Consider the following 12978-nt stretch of genomic DNA (forward strand, 5'->3'; position numbering starts at 1 on the left):
GGCTAGAGCCTAGCAAACCCTCTCCCTGTGATTAGACATATCATGGGACGCAATGTGGGGAAGCAAGGTGGCAATTGATCTTTGTCTTAGCACCTTAAGTTATTTCCCACCCAGGAAAGATATGGCAATTGGTAGCACGACGCACAGTCATGGTTCCACTTCCCATGGTTCCACTTCCCATCATGCATTTGAGATGGCCACAGTATCATCTACTGAAAGCTCAACAAATACACTAGATGGCAATATTTAGTCACAATACACAAAGTGACAAGTCTTTCTATCCGTGGAATTCTCTCACAGAAAGAATGTTAATAATGTAAATGCCATCTTGAGGATTTATTGTCATAATAAACAAATACAGTACTTATGTACTGTATGTTGAATGTATATATTTGTCCGAGTTTTATTCATTTTTTTCTTAATGCATTGCCAAAATGTATATGATCGGGAAAAATTATCGGGAATGACTGGAATTGAATCGGGAGCAAAAAAAAGCAATCGGATCGGGAAATGTCGTGATCGGCAGATACTCAAACTAAAACGATCGGGATCTGATCGGGAGCAAAAAAACATGATCGGAACAACCCTAGTCATTGTAAATCCGAACATAATGAAAGTAATTCACTTAATAATGGTAGGTTCAATTCTATCCTTACAAAATATGTGAAGACAATCTAAATTACCTCTATATCTGAACTCATTATAAAATGCAAATAAGACTGCTTAAAAGTAGTTGGAGACAATTTGAAAATCCTGAAAAGTTCCTAGTGTTACATTCCTAACGTCCCTATGCAAACCTACGCCATTGGTCTATTAACAGACATACTAGTATTGTTGTGTTAATGTAGTACATTAAGGACTACGAGATGTAAGTAGTACTATTGCTACAACAAAAAAAAAGTATTATTACGTAGGGTAATGTAGCTGTAATCAGCTACGCATTTTACGTTCATGTACTGTAGCTGAGAGCTATGACATTAGCCTGGCTAATGAAATATTTCAAATACATCTTTGTTATGGTTCTTTTTGGGCAAAAAAATGTAAAAAAAAAAATTGTCAATATATGACGCAATTTTGCCGTGGCACGACATGGTGAGGCGGTCCGACTCCGATACAGCCCACCAACGCAGCTTCAAAAAATCCTAGGATAAACCCTGCGTTTGCAACAGCGTCACAACACTCTTTCTTCCTTCCCACTCCCGCTCTTCTCTCTCCGTGTCTCTGACTTCTCTCGCGTCATTCAACCAACGTGGCAACGCATAGTAACGCATTGTCTCGTTGCCGAAACGGTGACAAAATCCGAACGGAGAAAAAAAAAAGTAATGCACGATAAACATACAGATTTTGAACGTACGTCATACACATTTGAAAATCAGTGCTCACTTATACAAATTACGCCGAAACCATACAACTTGGCAGGTATGCACGTGGCGCGACATTCTCTATAGAATGCACTGCAAAGAAAATAAACATTTTGTATGTATTTATTTCTAACTTAGTCATTTTGATAGTAGGCTAATATAGATACAGTACATACAACATGCGTTTCCCTCATTATAATGCTTTTATAAGGCTTTTAATTTTTTGCAGCTCCAGACATTTGCTTTTTGTTATTTTGGCCGAATATGGCTCTTTTGGGTTGCTGACCCTGTGGCCTATACTACGAAGCCGGTTTTCTGGCTTAGCAGGGTAACTCCAGAGTAACTTAATCACGTGCAGCATATTTTACCGACTAACCGGGACTACGAAAGGTGGATATGTTGGAACTGGGAAGTGTTCCATGGCAACACATGCCACACGTCAAACCTGGTCGTCTCAGAGTTAGATCTTGCTTAACCCCAGGACTCCAATTAACCACGCTGTATTTTAACAGCACTCCTCAGCGGACGTGTCCTCTTGACAATGACAGCGTACCTGGACGACCCGTATGACATTTGTGCGCGGTTTGTGAGAGGCTCTCTTCGGAGGGCACGGGATTTTAGAGACCGCCAGAATCCGCTGGCGTACCTGGACGAAGTTCTCCATGAAAGATATAGATTTTCAGCTGAGGAAATTCATTACCTGTGCCAGCTGATCGAGGCGGACATCTCTAACGTAACTCGCCGAAGTCAGGCCTTTACAATTGAGTGGAATGTGTGCCTGTCCTTGCGCTCTTTCGCCAGAAGACAATATATATATTCCATCGGTGATGCTGAATATCTGAGTAAGAACACTGTATGGCGTACAATTCCGAAAGTGGTGGGAGTGGGGTGTGGAAACGCTTCAAATTGATTGTTGAAAATGCTATAGAGAAACCTGTGTCGGCTTCGCTAAATGTAAACGAACGTAGAGCTTTGCTCTCATACAAGAAATGTATTTAACGAACTTTTCCAGTGTTATTTTGTTGTGTAAATGCATTTATAATAATCATAAAAATATGTAGACTATTTAAACATTGAGAAAACATTTTTTTCTGCCAACTCGAAGAGATTAAAATAAATGTCAAATCCACTGATAGAACAAACACAAATATAAAGTACATAAATGTTTATTGAATACGCATCTTACAGTCTTTAACTGTGAAAATTCGTTACAAACGGCGGGCTTTAATTTATTATCATTATGCACAGGCAGAAATGTGACCACACAAAATGCAACCATGCATCGCATCCCCGCTTGACTTCTTTTCCTGAGTCCTCACAAATATAACATAAAATTCGGGTGGGGGTTCAGGCGCGGACCTGCAAATCAAGTTAATTGATCGGGCTCGGGCCGAGTCGGGCTGGATTTTTTTTAGGCCCAATCTATCCTCTACTCTGACATACTAGTTAGTACATATTAATACAGTCAATGGGACTAAACATACAATTATCCTGATTCATGTGGTGATGCACATACGATAAATTATTTCTTATAGTTGACGTACCAAATCTTATTTTATTGTCCTGACAGCAGGCTTTATTTCTTTTCATGGGCATAAGTAAACTGGCATATTGATGCATTCACAAATCACACGATCTGTAATTCGCTGCCAACAGACCAGTCGCGCGCTACTTGCTGAAGTGGTGTTAGATTTCACGGTGAAGGTGGATTTTAATTCCTCATAACTGCATGATTATCGCGCATTCCTCCTCCGTGAAGTAAGGTGCCCATGCCATCGTCACAACTAGTGTTTGACTCTGGTCTCCGCCCCCTTTATGTGAACGCGCAGTAACCCAGATTGGGTTGACACAGGTTCGACTAATCAACCTCATAATCAGTGTCGTTGTGCCAATTGACCGCAAATTAGGGAACCAGTTTTTGTCAACTCCGGTTACCCGCTGGTAAGCAGGATTACTTCTGGGGAGGTTGAACTCCGTTCGTAGTATAGGCCACTGGTCTAGACATTTCAACACATTATGCATAGATTCAAGACACCCTGTGCCAAATGTAGCAAAGCAGCCCCAGGCCATAACACAACTTCCTCCATGTTTTAAAATAGGGACAGTGAACCATTCTGTTTCCACTGTGGGTTTTAAGAGACAGGTATTAATAGTTAGGAGAGGGTGTAAATAATAAACAAAAACAAACAAGAATGACTGTCGTATGCCAAAGTCAACTTTGACAAGCCACAAACCTTCTTCCATCTAGGTTGGGACTTGAGTGAAACCCAAGGAAAACACATAAAATGTTGAATAGGGATGGAATTGATATGATTTTTACGATTCCGATTCCATAATCGATATTGCTTAAAGATTCGATTCTTTATCGATTCTCTTATTGATTCTAATTTGGGGAAAAAGAAGAACAAACATTTTGATTGGCATCGAGTTTGTAGGTACAACCTTACAAACTCACAAGGAGGTCAAAAGAGGCCCAAAGCCTAGATGTTAACTCTGACAATATGTAACTGTGGCAAATACACAACATTGTGTAAAATTTTACTGAAACATTTTTCTAATAGAAATGAAGAATCCCCCTATTTAAAAGGACATATGAGCTGATAGCACTCAAAAAAAAAAAAAAAAAAAAAAAGATAAATCCTGTCAAATATAACAGAACAGTGTAGATGTGCAAAATTAACAATTATTTTGCAAAAAAATAAGCATCTCTGCTTTTTCGTAATTCGTGATCTTTCTGGACTTATCGTGTCTTCAGCAGTGGAGAACACCCTATCAGATGGGGTGGAAGAAGCTTGCACACACAGAAAGTGTTCAGCTAGTCCAGACAGCAGGGGCAGAACCTACGTGGTGTCATTGTTATGTTTAAGGCTGCAATGGACGTGATAAACCAGCATAACCTAATCACGTAGTCGTACTTGCGCAATCAAACGTGCGTAACATGCGTAAGTTAAGTCAGTGTTTTTCAATCTTTTCTGAGTCACGGAACGTTTTTACGTTGGAAAAAATCTCGCAACACAACACAAAACTAAAATGTTCCAAAATTACTTTCTGTATAGTATATTTACTAATAAAATAGTTTCTCAATATTTATACTTACTCAGTGTGAAACTTGAGCCTGTTTAGATGAACCCAAAGCTGATACGTATCCTGGCAGGAATCTTCATCAACAGCACTCAGTCTCTGTTTTTAGTTTTTATCCCAGTTAGGCATGAAATGCTCAGAATTATCAGACGGGGACTTTAGTAATGTCTTAAACCGCATCAGGTCCGAGCAGCTCACTGCCAATATCTTTGCAGGCAGGCAGTATTAAGGTCTCTGCCACAATGTGGGACTTTGGATCTAGCAACAAGTTCAGCAACATGGTAACTGGCTTTGGGGTCTTTCTCATTTACCTTTGTAGCTTTTCTCAAAAAAGTTGCCTGTTTCTCTGTGTTTTCACAAAGGCAAACTATTTTGTCCATCGACTTGTCTTGAAGCGACGGGTGTTTCGTTTGGGGATGACGTCTAGGATAGCTGCTTGTGTCGCGTTCAAGAACTGCTCAGATTTCTAGCCGTCAGCCACCTTGCTGCCCTTGACAATGTGTTGGAATAAAACACAGAGGGAGGATTGACTGTCGTCACATGTGGATAAAATGGAAAGGACACTTTCGTGAATATTGACTCCTGACGAGTCTTAATCAAATAAATTTTATTTTTACGCACTTTACATTTGAAAACATCTCAAAGTGCACATTTCCATGTAAAACAGCAAATAAAAATAAAAAGACTAAGAATAAAAGAGTAAAACCAAAAACAGACAGAACAGATAAAATCAGATAGAATCAGATAAATAAGATAGATAAAATTAGCTTGGGTAAGCTTTTTGAAAAAGGTAAGTCTTTAGTCCTTTTTTAAAGGCATCCACTGTCTGCGGGGCTCTGAGGTGGTCTGGGAGGGCGTTCCACAGACGGGGACAAGCAGCTGCAAAGGCACTGTCGCCCACAGTCTTGAGCCGAGTCCTGGGCGGGAGTAGACGGTGCAGTTGGCCTGACCGGGTTATGGCTGAAGTATTTGGTGTGAGGAGTTCGGTGAGGTAGGTCACCGTGTAGCCCCCACACATGATGTATAGTAGACGTGCTAGGTTCCACATTGTCGCAGACAGCAAGGTAGCCAATGGCTAGAAATCCGAGCAGTTATTGAACACGACTTGAGCAATACTTCGCTCATCTGGACACGACTGCAACTTTCTATCTCATCCTTCCTTCCTACTGCAACTTGGCCCGTCGAATTAAAAAAAAAAAAAAAAAAAAAAGCGATATACGATAATTTCTCGCGTCCCACCTGACGAACTCTCACGGCACACTAATGTTCCGTGGCACACCGGTTGAAAAACACTGAGTTAAGTGACGTAATCCATGCTGGTTGGAATCAATAAGAAAATTGTTAAACTACCAAACGATTCCATGGAACTGAAACACATGGGAATGGTTCTCTTTAAGAACCGGTTCTCGATTCCCATCCCTAATTGTGAATATAAATTACTTGATTGTTTTAACTATAATACACAAATCAGGGGTTGACAAATTAATGGCCCGGTGGTCATTTTAAAACTGTCAGGGCCACCAGAATGCTCCAACCACTGGCCCAGTGGGGCCAGTGAAAATAATGCATCGATTAAAAAAAACAAAAAAAAAAACTCATTTCACATTAATTCCCAGTGGTTCTGTGTCTTGTCGACATTACCCTATCCCGAACAAAGACAACCTTACAGTCTATACAGCCAGCCCTTGCTCTCCGTGGGGCGAAAACACACCTTGAACGAGCGCAACCTGATTACTGCTGCTGATTGATTGTCAGCATGTCAGTACCCACCTACTGTTAAACTACAGGACATTTTCCTGAAACCTCCAGCACCGGGGGAAAATACCACTCAAGAAAGAGAAAGTCACCAGAGGAATTGATCGAAATCCAATCTGAAAAGAAAAGGGAGAGAAAGTTTCAGCCCCGGTGGCAAGATCGCTGTAATTGGCTCGGCTACGATGAGACAAAAAAATGAGGTTTACTGTGGGGATCAATGCCTACGTATGCAGACAGGTAAGTTAGAGGGAAGTTAACGAGTATTTCTAGAGCATTTTCTAGCTGTGTTTTTAAGTGTGTTTTGGGTCATTATCCTGCTGGAAGACCCATGACCTCTGAGGCAGACCCAGCTTTCTCACACTGGGCCATACATTATGCTGCAAAATTTGTTGGTAGTCTTCAGAGTTCATAATGCCATGCACACAGTCAAGCAGTCCAGTGCAAAAGGCAGCTAAGCAACCCCAAAACATCAGGGAACCTCCGCCATGTTTGACTGTGGGGACTGTGTTCTTTTCTTTGAAGGCCTCATTTTTTCCCCTGTAAACTCTATGTTGATGCCGTTTCCCAAAAAGCTATACTTTTGTCTCATCTGACCAAAGAACATTCTTCCAAAACGTTTTTGGCTTTCTCCGGCAAGTTTTGGCAAACTCCAACCTGGCTTTTTTATGTCTTTGGGTCAGAAGTGGGGTCTTCATGGGTATCCTACCATAGAGTCCCTCTTCATTCAGACGCTGACGGATAGTACGGGTTGACACTGTTGTACTCTAGGACTGTAGGACAGCTTGAACTTGTTTGAATGTTAGTCGAGGTTCTTTATCCACCATCCGCACAATCTTTCGTTGAAATATCTCGTCAATTTTTCTTTTCTGTCCACATCTAGGGAGGTTAGCCACAGTGCCACGGGCTTTACACTTATTGATGACACTGCGCACGGTAGACAAAAGAAAATTCAGGTCTTTGGAGATGGACTTGTAGCCTTGAGATTGCCCATGCTTCCTCACAATTTTGCTTCTCAAGTCCTCAGACAGCTCTTTGGTCTTATTTCATTTCTCCATGCTCAATGTGGTACACACAGGTACACAGGACAGAGGTTGAGTCAACTTTAATCCATTTTAACCGGCTGCAAGTGTTATTTAGTTATTGCCACCACCTGTCATGTGCCAAAGGTAAGTAACAGGTGCTGTTAATTACACAAATTAGAGGCATCACATGATTTTTCAAAGGGTGCCAATACTTTAGTCCGGCCCATTTTTGGAGTTTTGTGTAAAATGAAAATGATTTAATTTTTTTTTCATTCTCATTTGTGCTTTTTCATTGCAAGCAAAATAAATAAAGATATTCCTACCAAATCATTTGAAATTGCAATCATTTTCTGGGAGAAATTGAGCATTATCAGGCAGAATTGCAGCGGTGCCCATACTTTTGGCCAGCAGTGTAACATATGATAATTCATCCGCGTGACTAGGAAGAAAATAATATCGTCATAACCACGTTCTAGTGAGAAAATCGTTAGTCATTATTTCCTTAATCTTCTCTTTGACTTCTAAATTGTTGCCACGACAACTGAGCTGGGGAAGACTTCCACAGGGCAGAAAGGGGAAGACTGGAAAGCTTTGCCCAGGCACAGACAGGGCTCTTTTGTTTTTTTGTGTGTGTTCGTTTTTGTTTCCCGAAAACATTAAAATACATGTAAGTGGTCAGTAGAATGGATTTGGATTTATTCATGTTTGTGGCTGGGAGATTCGTGTTCCGTGTTGGTGCACCCTGTAAAGTTGAAAACCGGTAAATGTTGACGCCACAGGCCACGTGGTTATACGCCGATGTTGCACAAAAATAGAAGCCGTAGATACACTATATGTGCATCAGGGCACAAAAAGCAGCCAACTGAGGAGGCGATGGAGGAAGAACTGACTATACTGGAGTGATTATGGATGTGATTATGGAGTTGGAATAGGACTACAGTATTTGCACTAGATTCAAGTTCATGAACCATTTTTTTGCACTTTTTATTAAATCTCCCTTAAAAAAAATATCTAAGTGTTATTCATGTTGTTCAAGCAAATTGTTCTTTTTCGGTATTATTAGTGTTGCACCGATACCATTTTTGGCCCCGATACCGATCTGTGCAGTATCGGCCGATACCACTCCATTTGAAAAATAAATAAATAAATAAATCAACTGTCCGTATGTGTGTGTGTCATGCACGGAAAGTGCGTGCATGCTATCGATCCATATAAACATTGAATATAAGACTAAACAGGGATTATTTGTGTCTTTTTTTATTTGTCCTCTTTTTGGAAATCAAAATATGATCACGTTTGAATGACGTTGAGCCTGCACGTGTGGTCATTTGTTTTGATGCTCCTGGCATGCAGGTCAATTTCCTCAGCGCATCTCGGACTGCGAATTGGTGCGCTTGCGTGATACTTGATCGGGCTCAATGGACAAAGACAGTCTGAAGGGGCCCGCCAAAAAAGCAGATATGAGAAAAAAATCAGATTTGTGCAGCAAGACCTGCGGTATGAACCTAGCCTTAGAGACCCGGGCACGGATGCAGTCGCACCCTCAGTTCCCCCCCTAAGTTCCGCCCCTGGCACGCACTCTATCTAGAGTGCAATTTTTTTATTAGGATCTGAAATTTACTATCGTTGCTAATTTATCCATGTTTTCTGTTACTGAATAAAAATACACATTCATTAAGGTTTAGGGCTGCCTTGGAAGATTTTAAACGAATTATAATTTGATAATCCTTCTTTTGATTTTTTTCTTTCTTTCCAGGCAGAAACCCATGACGGTGTACCGTCTAATCAAACAGGGGATATGATCCACAAAATGGACAAAGATTATGGCTTTGTCTGCCGCAACAAAGACCAAACTCATGGCCTTTGTCACAACTACAGAGTTCGCTTCCTATGCGGAAAACTTGGTAATTGCATTCTTATTAGAATATTTCTGGGCTTTCTGAAATGTAGGGAGAACTACCAGCTTTAATAAATAAACGATGCAACATAATTCAGTGGCGAAATACAACGAATTAAATGTACTCTTTGTTACTGTACTTAAGTACATTTTTGTATATCTGTACTTCACTTGAGTACAAATATGAAGTGGTACTTTTTACTTTTACAGTGGGGCAAATAAGTATTTAGTCAACCACCAATTGTGGAAGTTCTCCTACTTGAAAAGATTAGAGAGGCCTGTAATTGTCAACATGGGTAAACCTCAACCATGAGAGACTGAATGTGGGAAAAAAAAAAAAAAAAAAGAGTTAAGAGAGAGAGTTACAGAAAACGTTTGGCCTCAGTTATTGCCAACAAAGGTTACATAACAAAGTATTGAGATGAACTTTTGGTATTGACCAAATACTTATTTTCCACCATGATTTGCAAATAAATTCTTTAAAAATCAAACAATGTGATTTTCTGTTTTTTTGTTGTTGTTTTTTTTCCACATTCTGTCTCTCATGGTTGAGGTTTACCCATGCTGAAAATTACAGGCCTCTCTAATATTTTCAAGTGGGAGAACTTGCACAATTAGTGGTTGACTAAATACTTATTTGCCCCACTGTATATGTATGTGTATATATATATATATATGGGAAACATGGTAAACATGGAAACATATAACAAGGGTCGCAATGCAGAAATCACAGACATCAAGGAGTGGTCGAGATGTTCTTTTTCATATATTTACCATTTTAAACTTTTTTCTTTTCAATTTTTCTTTGTTTGGATCGATTATTTATCATCTAACATATCGGGGAAAATGCGACAGTAACAAAAAATACAATAGATATCCGTGACTTTTTACAGACGCCATTTTTTTCATTCTGACGTAATTTGTTTAAAAAGTTTAAAATATGTGAGTGAAGTATTTTTCAAAGTCGTTTTTTTTTTAAACAAAATATTAGACATCAACTAATGATTGTAAGATAAAAATGACGCATATTTTGATTAATAAATATAATTACTTCCTTCTTTTTATGGCTGGGTTGAAACAAGCAGTTGCGCGACGTCTGTAAACGGGGGTTTCCAGGGTAAAACGGACAAATTAAAAATAGTTCGGGGGCTTAATGCGCCATGAATCTGCAATGGGAGCATATAGACATATTGTTCTATCAAAAACAACAGTTCTTTTGGCTTAAAATACAGCAGTTTCTTATAAAGAGGAGTGCAAGAGCAGAAACTGCTTTTTCAGTCTTTTCTGTGTTTTCCGCCATATACATATTACATTTTATGCATCGGGAGAAAATACTTTCTACTTGTAAATTTAAAGCAAGTACTTTTGTACTTGAGTATTTTTTCTTAGATACTTGTACTTTTACTCTATTCTTTTTTTGCACCTGTATCTGTACTTTTACTTCAGTAAAAAAAAACGGTGAGTACTTCACCCACCATTGACATAATCTCAGAAACATTTTTTCAAGTGAACAGCAAAAGCAAAACAATCAACATTGGAGTTTTAAAATACAGTAACTCTCACATCATGAATGAAGCAGAGCACAGTATGCTGCTTTATATGTCTGCCGCATATTAAATCGCATGATTACGTCTGTGCATCTTGTTTCAAATAGCATTTTTAGTTGTATCAGTCATTGTGCAATTTTATAGATCTAATTCTCAAATTCCCATCCTACAGTTCGTCCTCAGGCTTCAATTTCCATCGACATGTTGTCCAACAGCACAATTCTGGAGCTTGCAGACGAACCAGTGGGTTGGCAACCTGGTGACCGGGTAGTGGTGGCCAGCACTGACTATTCCATGCATCAGACTGAAGGCTTTGGCCTAATTCCTTGCCCAGCTTGCACACCTAATCAAGTCAAGGTTCAAGGTGAGAAATATGGCTCATGGCACAATTTTTGCTCCATAAAAAGGACCCCTTCTGATTTACCAGACTAATGAGTCGAATTGCAACAGAAATAGATCCTGTTGCCCCAAATCAATGCCTTTGCTACCACTGTGTGCTTTACCAATTATTTTGTGAATTACTTAACATCATCAATCAGTTTTTTTTAGGAGGGTGGGGGGTAATTTATGTCTGTCCTTATCCATGTTGAAGGCAGTGGTAGAATATCTCATTGAATTTGGAACAAAAGGCAGTGCGCTTGATATCTTGGACTGGTTCTAAGGCAATTGACCTTTCTGCCCCCCCCCCGTTACTTTCAGAGATGGGTGGAGGAGCCAAATATTTTACTCAAGAAAAGCGTTACTTCTAACTAATATTACTCAAATGAAAGTAATCATCCAAAATATTTACTCAAATACACAAGTACAAGTCCAACACTCGGTTAAAAGAATACTCAAGTACTGAGTAAAATTGTGAGTAACTGCTTACAATGTCGGATTAATTTTTTTATAACAGTGGTATATATTTTTTTCTCAGCACAATATCATCTACAGTGGGGCAAATAAGTATTTAGTCAACCACTAATTGTGCAAGTTCTCCCACTTGAAAATATTAGAGAGGCCTGTAATTGTCAACATGGTTGAACCTCAACCATGAGAGACAGAATGTGGAAAAAAAATAGAAAATCACATTGTTTGATTTTTCAAGAATTTATTTGCAAATCATGGTGGAAAATAAGTATTTGGTCAATACCAAAAGTTAATCTCAATACTTTGTTATGTACCCTTTGTTGGCAAAAACGGAGGCCAAACGTTTTCTGTAACTCTTCACAAGCTTTTCACACGCTGTTGCTGGTATTTTGGCCCATTCCTCAATGCAGATCTCCTCTAGAGCAGTGATGTTTTGGGGCTGTCGTTGGGCAACACGGACTTTGGGGGCCTTGGCGGTCCGACCCCCAGCTACAGAAGCTAACTCTTGGGACATGGAATGTTACCTCTCTGGCAGGGAAGGAGCCTGAGCTGGTGTGTGAGGCAGAGAAGTTCCGACTAGATATAGTCGGACTCTCCTCCACACACAGCGTGGGTTCTGGTACCAATCCTCTTGAGAGGGGTTAGACTCTCTTCCACTCTGGGGTTGCCCACGATGAGAGGCGCCGAGCAGGTGTGGGCACATTTATTGCCCCCGGCTTAGCGCCTGTACATTGGGGTTCACCCCGGTAGACGAGAGGGTAGCCTCCCTCCGCCTTCGGGTAGGGGGACGGGTTCTGACTGTTTTTTGCGCTTATGCACCGAACAGCAGCTCAGAGTTCCCACCCTTTTTTGAGTCCTTGGAGGGTGTGCTTGAGAGCGCCCCCTCTGGGGACTCCCGTATTCTCCTGGGGGACTTCAACGCTCACGTGGGCAATGAGAGTGAGACCTGAAGGGGCGTGATTGGGAGGAACGGTCCCCCCGATCAGAACCCGAGCGGTGTTCTGTTATTGGACTTCTGTGCTCGTCACGGTTTATCCATAATGAACACCATGTTCAAACATAGGAGTGTCCATATGTGCAGTTGGCACCAGGACACCCTAGGCCGCAGTTCGATGATCGACTTTGTAATCATGTCATCGGACTTGCGGCCGCATGTTTTGGACAGTCAGGTGGAGAGAGGGGCGGAGCTGTCAACTGATCACCACCTGGTGGTGTGTTGGCTCTGATGGCGGGGGAAGATGCTGGCCAGACCTGGCAGGCCCAAACGTATTGTAAGGGTCTGCTGGGAACGTCTGGCAGAATCCCCAGTCAGAAAGAGTTTCAACACCCACCTCCGACAGAACTTCTCCCTTGTCCCGGGGGAGGTGGGAGACATTGAGTCCGAGTGGGCCATGTTGCGCACCTACATTGTTGAGGCGGCCGATCGGAGCTGCGGCTGTAAGGTGGTTGGTGCCTGTCGTGGCGGC

At 40.9% G+C, this 12978-nt stretch overlaps 1 protein-coding gene across 1 annotated transcript in view; it reads left to right on the forward strand.

The window, feature by feature from the left end:
• The window catches only part of cemip (cell migration inducing hyaluronidase 1), a 293578-nt gene that overhangs the window by 174428 nt on the left and 106172 nt on the right, over positions 1-12978 (forward strand). The window contains exons 10-11 of the mRNA XM_057839754.1: positions 8976-9123; positions 10836-11027. Coding sequence (XP_057695737.1) covers positions 8976-9123; positions 10836-11027 — 340 coding nt within the window. The remainder of the gene's footprint in view (positions 1-8975; positions 9124-10835; positions 11028-12978) is intronic.

The sequence above is a fragment of the Corythoichthys intestinalis genome, chromosome 1 (assembly GCF_030265065.1).
Source record: "Corythoichthys intestinalis isolate RoL2023-P3 chromosome 1, ASM3026506v1, whole genome shotgun sequence".
Lineage (NCBI taxonomy): Eukaryota > Metazoa > Chordata > Actinopteri > Syngnathiformes > Syngnathidae > Corythoichthys > Corythoichthys intestinalis.